The sequence below is a fragment of the Salmo trutta genome, chromosome 17 (genome assembly GCF_901001165.1).
Source record: "Salmo trutta chromosome 17, fSalTru1.1, whole genome shotgun sequence".
Lineage (NCBI taxonomy): Eukaryota > Metazoa > Chordata > Actinopteri > Salmoniformes > Salmonidae > Salmo > Salmo trutta.
In genome coordinates, this window is record NC_042973.1 from 51991398 (window position 1) to 52002607 (window position 11210).

General features: G+C 40.7%; 1 protein-coding gene across 1 annotated transcript; it reads left to right on the forward strand.

Moving 5' to 3' along the window:
• The first annotated feature begins 4635 nt into the window (after positions 1 to 4635).
• Positions 4636 to 10991, forward strand: LOC115152380 (lamina-associated polypeptide 2). The gene is made up of 6 exons (XM_029697198.1): positions 4636 to 5338; positions 7142 to 7259; positions 7525 to 7695; positions 7956 to 8068; positions 8253 to 8356; positions 8564 to 10991. The coding sequence occupies exons 1-6, from the start codon at positions 5108 to 5110 to the stop codon at positions 8955 to 8957; spliced, it is 1131 nt and encodes a 376-aa protein (XP_029553058.1). The 5' UTR covers positions 4636 to 5107; the 3' UTR covers positions 8958 to 10991.
• The last annotated feature ends 219 nt before the right edge of the window (positions 10992 to 11210 follow it).

An 11210-nucleotide genomic window follows, 5' to 3' on the forward strand; every position in this document is an offset into this window, starting at 1 on the left:
TGATCTAGGATCAGATCCCCTCTGTCCATGTAATCTTACTGATTATGATCTTAAAAGGCAAAACTGATCCAATGTCAGCACTTTGAGACTTGTGAATATGTCCCTAGATCTTGGATATGTACAGTATTAAGGTTGTGTTGACCTTAGTATTAATTAGATATGACTCTATTACATATTGGGTAGATGTTGGGTCAACATTAAGTTTTCCTCTAAATTACCTAAAATGCCATGAGTCGTCAGCGGCCTCGACAGGGATTTTAAAAACATATTTGTCATTCATTTTGAAGCGTGACAGTTCACCTAACATTTGTCTGAACTGAAGCAGCCCAGGCAGTACGCACGGACATGGCTGTGTTTTCTGTGTTCGACAGCCAAACAAAACGGAAAAAACTCCAATAATAATAATGCAAATATATGGAGTACTTAGTTGTTATGGCACCAGTACGTAGAGAGCCAAATGGGCATCAACAGAGGGGCCAAGAGAGGGAGTCTCAGTTTCTCCTGCAGAGAGAAATGTCCACAACTAAGTGTTTTTGTCAACAGACAAAAATATACTGTGTGAGCAGACTGAGCTGCAGCACTACTGGATGGATGGGCGGCTGGCTCACTGTTCATAGGCCAGGACACACAAATCTCCTCTTCAGCTCCTGTGAAACACAGAGCGCCTAGCACCCGCACCCTACCCTCCTTTACATCCCTCCACCTCTCCCTCCATTTGTCCCTCCCTCTGGAACAGGAAACGACAGAGGGGCTGATCTTAATTAGCTTGGCAGTTATGAATAACATCCTCAGTGGATTAAGGAGATTGTTGTTGTAGGTTTGTGCCACCAACCAACCACCCAACGGTTCTGATTCAGTTATTGTATAATGACACACACACACACACACTTTGACTGTGTATCCAGCGTCACGGAACTGTTGGAACTTTATGAACCCACCCAGGCAGGATTAGGATCACACAAGGGGCCTATTTAATCAAACCCGGGAACTGGGAGCTTTGGGATACTGAAAAACATGTTTGAAGTAAGGTTAGTAGATTAGCTGTTGGTTACACACATAATTAATTAACATTGTCTAAAGAATGTGGACTCACACAATGTCATTTTGTTCACCTGTAAACTCAATTCCTCATGCAATCAACCTGGCTGTCTCCATCCATTGAACATATAAAACTGCTTTCATCATCAAGTTTAAAAACATTGAAATCTCACATCTTCAATCAATTTCACCAGTATTTATTTTGTTGTGTCAGTGGAATTTGATCAGACACATTCACTGGTTGGTAAAAGGTTGACTTTTCCTACACTCCTCCCGCGGCAGCAGTTGGCTCGATTGGGATTCAAAAATGTTTCAAATCCAAGATAAACTGGAGTCTTGTGTTAAATGTTTTTCCAAATGATAAAAAAAATCTATTTTTAGAGGAACTTTGGATCTTTGAGTTGGGATTTCAGACCTCTGTGACCTCTACCAAGTCCCCACCCATCACGCCGTTTCATTCTTGATTATAGAGAGTGTGTTACATTCTTGACTTTCTGAGTATGTGAATCTTATCTGGGCTATCTATAAAAGACTACACAAGTCATATTACAAGGCTTATAATAATGTTATGCCTCTCTTTGACTGACTCCAAATGGTATTTAGCCAGGACCATTATAAGATGATAACAACAGGTTATAAGGGGGTCATAAAAGCCCATGACAAGTCTTATGTATCTACATAATGCATTATATCTACAGGCTTTAAGTGGAATGTTACCAAACTGTCTCTACACAAAAAAAAAATGTAGGCCACGGAGAGCCTAAACATCTCTTGTAGTTTGGTGCCAAACAAGTTAATTGACAAGGCTAAAAGATGACAATGAAATGCTCTGCATGCTCAGATGAAGGTCTTTGTGTCTGAAAACTGCCTGGAACATTATAATATTACATTTGTATTGATCTAAGTGTGCAGAGACTCTTCTACAATTTAATCGGGTTATGGCATGTCTATTGAATTCTGTAGCTCAGTTGGTAGGGCATGGATAGTGGGTTCGATTCTTGGGACCACCCGTACGTAAAATGTATGCATGCATGACTGTAAGTTGCTTTGGCTAAAAGCATCTGCCTAATGTCATATATTTAAGTGATAAGGTCCGAGAAGCCAGTGTTTTGAGGATATATTGGCACGGGTGTTGTTAGGCCCAAGACCAAGTCAAGGCAAACCATGCCAATGTATCCTCCTAACACCGGCTTCAAGGGCATTATCACTTTTATACAACTGTTTACCAAGAGTATTAAAATAATGATTTACATATTTTCATTAACTTCATTTTTATCAATTTATTCACAGTATTTCATCCTTCCACAAGATATAGTCCCGACACAGATCTAGGGTTACTATCCAAGCCGGCTGGTCGTTCATTCTATCAGTTCGGTTGCCAGAGACGCTACCCAGTCGTTAAGTCTTTTTGTTCTGTATCTATGGACGCAACCCAGTCGTTCATTCTAAATGTTCTATTGCAATACTGGCTGGCAACGTTCTTATCCCTTGCTTGCTACGGCTAACTTACAGTAACGTCAAACAGTGCAGCCAGAATTAGCTGTGTTTAAGTTGTTTTCTGGTGACATTTATTTGGATACATCCGTAACAATGAGCTAATGATGCACGATTTCGCCTGGCATAGAAAATGTGCTCTCTCGTCAGGACACTGTTATGTAGAGGAGTTGGCCAACAACACAGCTAACACAATCACTTCAAACTGAAGGTGTAAAGACTGCAAACTAGCTGCACTTCATTTGGTTTTTACCTGTTTTTTTGTTATTGACATTTCTTTGTATATATCCATAGAAATTATGCTGATTCATGATTTAGACTGGCTGAGGAAAGCTGCCTGCCTGTCTGTCATCCCAACTCCCGACCGCTACATGTTCATTACTATGGGACAGCTGGAGATCGAATTTCAATACTGAAACAAACAGTAAGGTTTATACAAATCTCCGCTATTGAAAACCAATTGCTAGTCTAAAAGAAATGGGAGATAATGTCTAGATGCTTTTTTCACTGGAGATCAAGTTGATAAATTGTCTGGCTGGGCTGATGAAACAGTGGATTGCGCAGTGAGATGGAAGAGAATAAATAGCGATTTCAACACCATAGCTTTAGCCGGTGGTAACTTGTGGAATAGACACCGGCTGGAATGCGGTTTTAACCAATCAGCATCCAGGATTAGACTCACCTCTTGTATAATATATTATATATTACAGTGTATATATTATTGACTCTATATAGAGGCCTAGTTCTGTAAGTTTCCAAAAGTTAACCATTGCAAAATCTTTATCTAGCTTGAGAGGTTATAAACATTGATCCAAACATATATATATATTATTAGCTATTCACACAGTTTCTGCATAGTACTGTAGGCCTAGTATTTCATTTTACATTAACTCATTTTGAAAACATGTGATCGTTGATAATTGCAGTCTCCGCTTTGATCATCTTTCAGAGGGCACGACTGTTATGCTTGAGGCACTTACTATGATTCTTGGCCCGCCACATATTTTCTGTGTAAATGACATACAAAGAAAGCTTAAGAGGTGTTTCTCAAGGGCTCAAAAAAATGTACGCTTACACTCCATTGGCAAGTCGGCTATGGAAAACCTGAACTATAAACTTCAAGCACTGTATTCTGTGTGGTTTGAGGCTGAGGGCTGAGGTGGGCAGGGGATCCATTGCTTGGTTTCTACTGCAGCGGCATCCCAGAAAGGCAAGGGTGGCATCCCAGAAAGGCAAGGGTTGCATCCCAGAAAGGCAAGGGTTGCATCCCAAATGGCACCCTATTCCCTGTATAATGTGCACTACTTTTGACCATAGCCCATTTGGGACACTGCCCAGGTCTAGTTGAAGGTCAGGTAGTAGGAGGCAACAATCTGGCACCTCAAACCACTATCACTGTGGCAACATATAGGGCCCTCACCACCACAGAGTTTAAAAGCCTGTTATGCCCCAAGGACCAGCCAGACAGTGGTCAGAAATATATTTTTATGACCCCCTCCCTCTCTCTCTCTCTCTTGCTCAATCTCTCTCTCTCTCTCTCTCTCTCTCTCTCTAAAGAAATGGCTGCATACATTCTGCCTGGAAATGCAGCAGCCAGCAGATCAAATTGGTCATGGACATTTCCGTGCGAGATCATGTCTGAAAGAACCTTAGTGACCTCTTAACTTTATTTATAATGTATCCTTCAGAACGATCTGACCAGCTTGTACATAATGTTAATAATATTCCAATGTACGCCTGTGTCAAACAATGTTTGAAATGTTTAATGTAACACTGTTTATAGTAACAGCTTTCCTTTGTCGCTTATGGTCTGTGAAATGTGAAGTGCTTAATGGCCTGCGCTCCACGAATACTTACAGGCAACCATATGGTGGATAACACTGCCATCTTCAGATGGGGGTGCAGTTTCATCAATGTTATGAAATTGAAAATGTACATTGGAAATGTAATTATAAAGAACTTTTAACTATGCCAATATCCATCTGGGCAGAAATCCAGAAATTCCGGGCAGAATTCAACATTAATATATTTTGACTGCCGATTACGTCTACTGATGTAGCAAGCTCCACAGGGCTCTTTCTTTGTGGCGGGTTGCGTTTTTTTTTTCCAAGACTGACCAATCACCATCTAGTTTCTTGAGGTCTAACGTCCAATACCTCTCCTCTTTGTTTCCTGATACACGACCGCGTACTATGCCGCGGACAGACAGCAAAAAAAAGGGTCTGGGTTTTTAGCTAATACCGTTCTTAAAAATAATTTGAATCTGTATTTACTTGTTCAGTTTCAATATACCATCACAGTGCAGCTGTATTTTAACAAAACACTTTCAGCCGAGACACGCGATAGAGAGTGAATATTTCTAAGATAAAAAAAGAAGTACGTAAAGTTGAACCAGATAGCTAGCTCATGATAGCTTGAATAATCGTTGCTGGGCACCAGTCTTTTCGTTTACCGACACTTCCAACTCTGCACGTTTTCTTGTTGTTACGACCGAGCTTGCTAACGGCTCAATTTAAGCATTACCTAGCTAAATTACACCCGCCTACTGTTTTCAGCTACGAGAAAGGAAACGGGCATGGCCGAATTTCTCGAAAATCCGTCAGTTCTCACGAAGGATAAACTCAAAAGTGAGCTCACGGCCAACAATGTGCCGCTTCCCATCTCTGAGCAGAAGAAAAATGTATATGTTCAATTGTACTTGAAGAACTTGACCGTTCTGAACCAGAAAAGTCCACTTACAGACATGTTCTCCAGTGATGAAGAACTACCTACCCCTATAGTCTCCAACAAGAGTCTTTCTGGAAGAGTAAGTTATGAATATGTTATTATTGGTCATTACAGTGCTATGAATTGATTTTGTAATGCATGAAATTACAAGGTACCTGTGTTAAATGATTGTTGCCTTTCCATTAGCCCATTCATCTGACCGAGAGCAACCTTTCCATATAACGTTAATGTTATTCATTTAAATATCCCCTTCTTGTTTCTTTCCCTCTTAAAATATCTTAAGGATCTGACCCTTTTTTTCCATTTTTGCCTAAAATGACATTCCCAAATCTAACTGCCTGTAGCTCAGGACCCGAAGCAAGGATATGCATATTCTTGATACCATTAGAAAGGAAACACTTTGAAGTTTGTGGAAATGAGAAATTAATGTAGGAGAATAAAACACATTAGATCATCTTTGAAATGCAAGAGAAAGGCCATAATGTATTATTCCAGCCCAGGTGCAATTTAGATTTTGGGCACTAGATGGCAGCAGTGTATGTGCAAAGTGTTAGACTGATCCAATGAGCCATTGCATATCTGTTCAAAATGTTGTATCAAGACTGCCTAAATGTGCCTAATTGGTTTATTAATACATTTAAGTTCATAATTCTGCACTCTCCTCAAACAATAGCATGGTATTATATCACTGTAATAGCTACTGTAAATTGGACAGTGCAGTTAGATTAACAAGAATTTAAGCATTCTGCCCATACCAGATATGTCTGTGTCCCGGGATTTTTTTTGTTACTTACAACCTCATGCTAATCACATTAGCCTACGTTAGCTCAACCGTCCCACGGGGGGGGGGGGGACACACCATTCCCATAGAAGCCTCTTAAACCATATTCACACGGGACTAGTATTACTAGAGAACGTTGGTTATTATGTAATTATTACTCCAGAATGTCTTTTATTCCAGAGGACCTTTCAGACGGGATTAGTTTTTTTCCAAACTGTCCCCTGGAATTCTTACTTTTATTAATATATATAAATTGACAGTTATGATGGAAGCCTACAGGGATTTATTCTAGGCATGAAGATATTTCAACATGTCCAGCTGATTGTGCCACACTGATAACTCGAACTTGGTTTCTAAACCATACCAAACCATCTTTGGTATAGTGTCATAATAATCGATCCGCAGTACGTTTGGATGTGAGCTAAACAGTGCATTTGAGATGTTTTTTAAGGCTATGGATGAGAAAGTTAACTTATAATTTCCAAATGTTTAGATCAGTTGTGTGCTGCTTTGCGATGTATTAACAGCAAGGGTTGCATTAAACAAGCACAATATTTTTTTACTGATTCATTTGGCAATATACAATTCATACGCACGAAACATAAACAAAAGCATTCACTGTGAAAGTTGATGCATGTAGGCCGTTCATATATAGCCTATAGGCAGCACTTCTTTTGATTTATCGAATCAGTTATTGTTTTCTTGCTCAAACTGTAAAACACAAACATTTCTCTCATAAAACAGGGATGTCGATTCGCAACGGGACTAGTATTTTCAGAGGACCTTGGACTTTGCCAAAAAACACTAGGTTATTCTGGCTGGAATTATTACTCACCTGCCATGTAACAACGACTAAGATGGCAGATTCGGGCGGGACTAAAATTACAGATGTGGTGTTTTGTGCTCGTGCACATAATTACATTACCCGACCTCCCCCAGTAAAACTAATCCCATCTGAATAGGGCTTTACTTACTGGTTCTCTAATGTCTGTGTTCTTTCTAGATAATCTTAGTTAAAATAGAGATAGGCTAAACTTCGGTCTCTAGATAAGCTTTTTACCCAGGTCTATGAATTGACACCCATAATCCATCCATCCACAGAAAGCCACCAGGAAGCCTGACAAGCCTCGGTCAGAAGAAGTGGAAGTGACAGACCTTACAGATGCAGGCTTAAAAGATGAGCTGTTGAAGCATGGAGTCAATGTTGGACCCATAGTTGGTGAGTCTTCCTTATGTTTTACTCAGGGTGTGTCTTAAAATGGCTTCCTCTCCTTTCCTTGCTCCGCCACTTCATCTGCATTGATCTGAGAAGATAAGCTTTCACCTCTTCAGTTCTTGTACATCTGTGCAGATGATGGAAATGAGACAAGGAGAGGAAGCCACTTTAGACTATTGAGATGCACCAACAGACTCAAACAGTCAGTGAGAGATCCTTGACTAAATGTAACCCCCTTCACTTCTAACTTGTTTCCCCTTGTCTTCAGGCTGCACTCGCATTCTTTTTGAGAAGAATCTTCAGAAGCTACTGGATACACCTGCCGCTGAGGCTACCCCTAGCCTATCCGAGACTGCCACAGTTACCGCTGCAGCAGTCAAGGCAGACAGCAACCAGAACGGCAACACACTCTCTGACCAGTACAGTGACAAGGAGGAAGGTGAGATGAGATATTAGTTACAACTGCACAAGAACATGCACCATTAATTAAGCAGCACACTTATTCGGGGCATGTGACTAATATATTTTGATTTGATTTAATTCAGGGTTGGTTTCAATTTCTTTTCAGGAAGTAGGCCTAAACTGAAAAGCAATGAGGAAATTGGAATTTCAGAATTGAAATGGATCCTTTTTACTTTGATATTTGACTGTCAGTTTAGATTGATTCTCGCTGACTTGTGTTCGCTTTGCCTCTGTCAGATGAGATTACTGCTGCTCCTGAACCAGAGCCAGCTCCTGTTGTGGAGAAGCCTGTGATGAGCAGAGGGAAGACTCCTGTCACCATCAGGACCAGCAGCAGACGGAGCAACAAGGTAAGCCTTTAAGTTCAAGTTTATTTAAATAAATACAATGCAAAATCACACTCACCAGAGCTCTCACATTAAAACAATGTTCGTCTTCAACAGCAAGACAGTTCAGCACATATGTAAATAATCTTATCTTGCACCCATAAACCTCAAGCTCTCAATCATCTGTTGTCATTGTCAATGTTCACAGGTGGCGGATGAGAGTCTAGCAACTGGTGACCAGACCCCTAAGAAGACAGGGAAGAATGTTGAGGAGATTCTCGCTAATGAGATCCTTTCACCCATAGGCATCAGGTAAGACCTTATTAGGCCCTATCGCTAGTATGTGGAACCTTTCACTTTTGGTAAAACTAAGACAGATCCCATCTCCTGATCTTTTTTTATGTGTATGGCTCCAAGAACACAGGGGCACTTACCAGTAAAATCTTTACAGCCGTTGTTAAACATGACTTGTCAGAAATTACTTTGTCACATCATCCTCTAATCCTCCTCTCTCCTCAGCGCCACCTGCAGGAGATCGATCCGTGGTGCGGCTGGCCGACCGGTGAAACCCAGCAACTATTGGCTGAACAAGTCTCTCCTGGAGCACTCCATCTACACAGAGTCTCACTCTGTGTGCAGCTCCCTGGGCTCAGAACCGGCCAGGCCAGGATTCCTCTCTGTCCTACTAAAGCCCATGGTGCTCATCACTGTAGCCGGTTCCATCTACTTCGTCATCCAGCACCTTGATGCAGATCAAGTCCAGTCCGTCAAGGGTTTGATAAACGACGCCAAGGGTCACCTGTGTAGCACGGCTGATAAGGTGGTAGATGCCGTGGTCGATAATGTGATTGTGCCGCTGGGCATCGGGGCCAGCAGCAGACAAAGTGCAGGAGCTGAGGGTGGAGGCAAGTAAGCAATGCACCTACTCCACCCTGCTCTCTTTTATTATAATTTATTCCACTATTTTACCAGGCTGTCCAGTTGAGGTCAAAAGACCTCTTGGTCAAGAGACCTGGCCATGCCCTGTTTTGCCATCCACCCCCCCACCCCCCTCCAATCTGGTCACCAACCCATCTTCATCTATTTATACATGGTTGCCCATGACTGACATTTAATCTGGGCTGGTAGACTGTCTCACCCTGTCCCCTCCTTGTTCACTTCTCCTCGCCCCCGCTAAGGAGAGAAAGGAGGGGCATTCAACCTAACCAACACCAGCTTCCTGGAAAACAAACCAACACTTGTCATGACAGTCTGAATAGACTAGTTTTTATTAAGTTGTTTTTAATCATAGTGTGAAGTGCATTTTGTCTATTCTTTGTATGTATTTTTCACTTATGTGTGTAGATAGAACTCCCATGTGATATGGTGAGGACAGGTCACATGCATGGTTGTAGTTTTTGAAGGACACGGTTGTAGTTTTTGGGGTGTCTGTTGTGCCAGGCACACTGTTAGAACATGCATAGTGCCAGGGTTAAGGTCAATTCCATTTAAATTCCAGTCAATTCAGAAAGTAAACAATATTCAAATTCCAAAGGTTCCTCATAAAAAGCTTTGGAGAGAATGAGAATTGGAGTGTACTTCCTGAATTGAAATGGAACTGAACCCAACCCTGCTACTAATTACGGAAATATCTACAATTATTTATAAGTATTTCTGTATTTATTTTGAATATACAGTGTAGTATTAATAGAGACATGTAGAATAATGTTTTTAAACTATGAATTGAATGGTGCTCAGGTCTATTCTAATTTGCTCTAAGTTAATTGGATCACTGCTGCGAGGAGTCATAATACTGTCCAATAGTGTTAAATAAGGTTTTGTCACTGAATGAGGAGAAGCCCTTTTTCATGCTATAAACTATGAGTTTGATTGCTAAAACTATTAGTTGTTTTTAAACTGCTCGTGTAGAGCCCTCAGTACATTGAAAAGCTGTTGGGGAGATGAACTGCAGCAAGTAAGCCTGGTCCCAGATCTGTTTGTGCTATCTTGCCAACTCTCTTGGTCATTTTCAGGAGGAGTTGGCTGGACAGCAAAAGCAGATTTGGGACCAGTCTAGCAGTAAGTGGTCTGGTAGTTGAATGGCTCATCATAGTACCAGAGTTGAAGTGTGATGACCAAATCCCAGTATAGCTTTGTGTGCATTTGTGTTTCATCTTTAGTGCTTTGTTGCTCTGAAGATTCAAGATCCTTCAGTCCTATCTAAAGGGCATGCTCACCATAGCAAAAGGTTTTGAAACAGGAAAACACAAATGGGTAGTCCTTATTGGACAAATATTCCCTGATTCTGTGTTTTTTTTCCCATGTGGTGCCGAATGAACACGACCTAGGACTGGCTGTCTTTATATTTAGTGCATCCACACAACCCTTTCTAATGGTTGCATACATACTGCTATGGATCTTGGAAGAATTCTATTTTTGCAAAAGCAAGTTGAGCAAGTAAATGGCTCATGATCCTATTCTAATTTTAATGAGTCAAAAACTCAGAGTTTGCCTCTTGTATATTTCATCTTGATAGCAGAGGTAATACTAATGGGGACAATAATTACCTGAGGAGACTAATGGTAAAAGTGATAGCCACTTATGTTGACCAGTTACTGACTTTCATTTGTCAAGAAGTTGACATGTTCGTCCACACTGTTTTTTAAAAAAAACTGTTATTTATTTATTTCCGTATTTTTCTAATGTGAATTGTGAACTTTTTTATTATTTTATTGTAGAGAAATAAAGTACCATAGGTGAAAGTGGGATGTCACAGTGCTATCCTAAATCTGAACCTCTTTGTTTACTTGTTACACAAGTGAATATATTAAAGATGAAATGTTTTTGACTTTGATCAGGCAGCTAGCTTCCCAAGCAAGGATGAAAGTATATTGTGGGGTTAAGGTTTTGTATCTGTTTTTATTTCTAATAGATAATATCATTAAATAAATGTGGTTAGTCAATTCTCTCCCCGTGGTTTTCTTTTATGAGGAGATTCCATACTCTTGGTCATCTGAGAAATGAAGACAGCTACTGTACTGATGATATCTGTTGTTGATGATTATTAGAATCCTTCTCTCAACATGAAGACTTGTGTTGGCTCTCTGGGGTAATGCCTGGGATTTAGTTCAGCTGGTTAACAGTCTTGTGGTGCGCACTGTGCAGACACCCACAGTCGAACCCAGTT

What these genes read in the sequence shown, in the direction of transcription:
- LOC115152380 (XM_029697198.1), top strand. Translation starts at nt 5,108, where the DNA reads ATGGCCGAATTTCTCGAAAATCCGTCAGTTCTCACGAAGGATAAACTC. An exon ending in ACAAGAGTCTTTCTGGAAGA is followed by an intron (nt 5,339 to 7,141) that starts GTAAGTTATGAA and finishes ATCCATCCACAG; the next exon opens with AAAGCCACCAGGAAGCCTGA. An exon ending in CAATGTTGGACCCATAGTTG is followed by an intron (nt 7,260 to 7,524) that starts GTGAGTCTTCCT and finishes CCTTGTCTTCAG; the next exon opens with GCTGCACTCGCATTCTTTTT.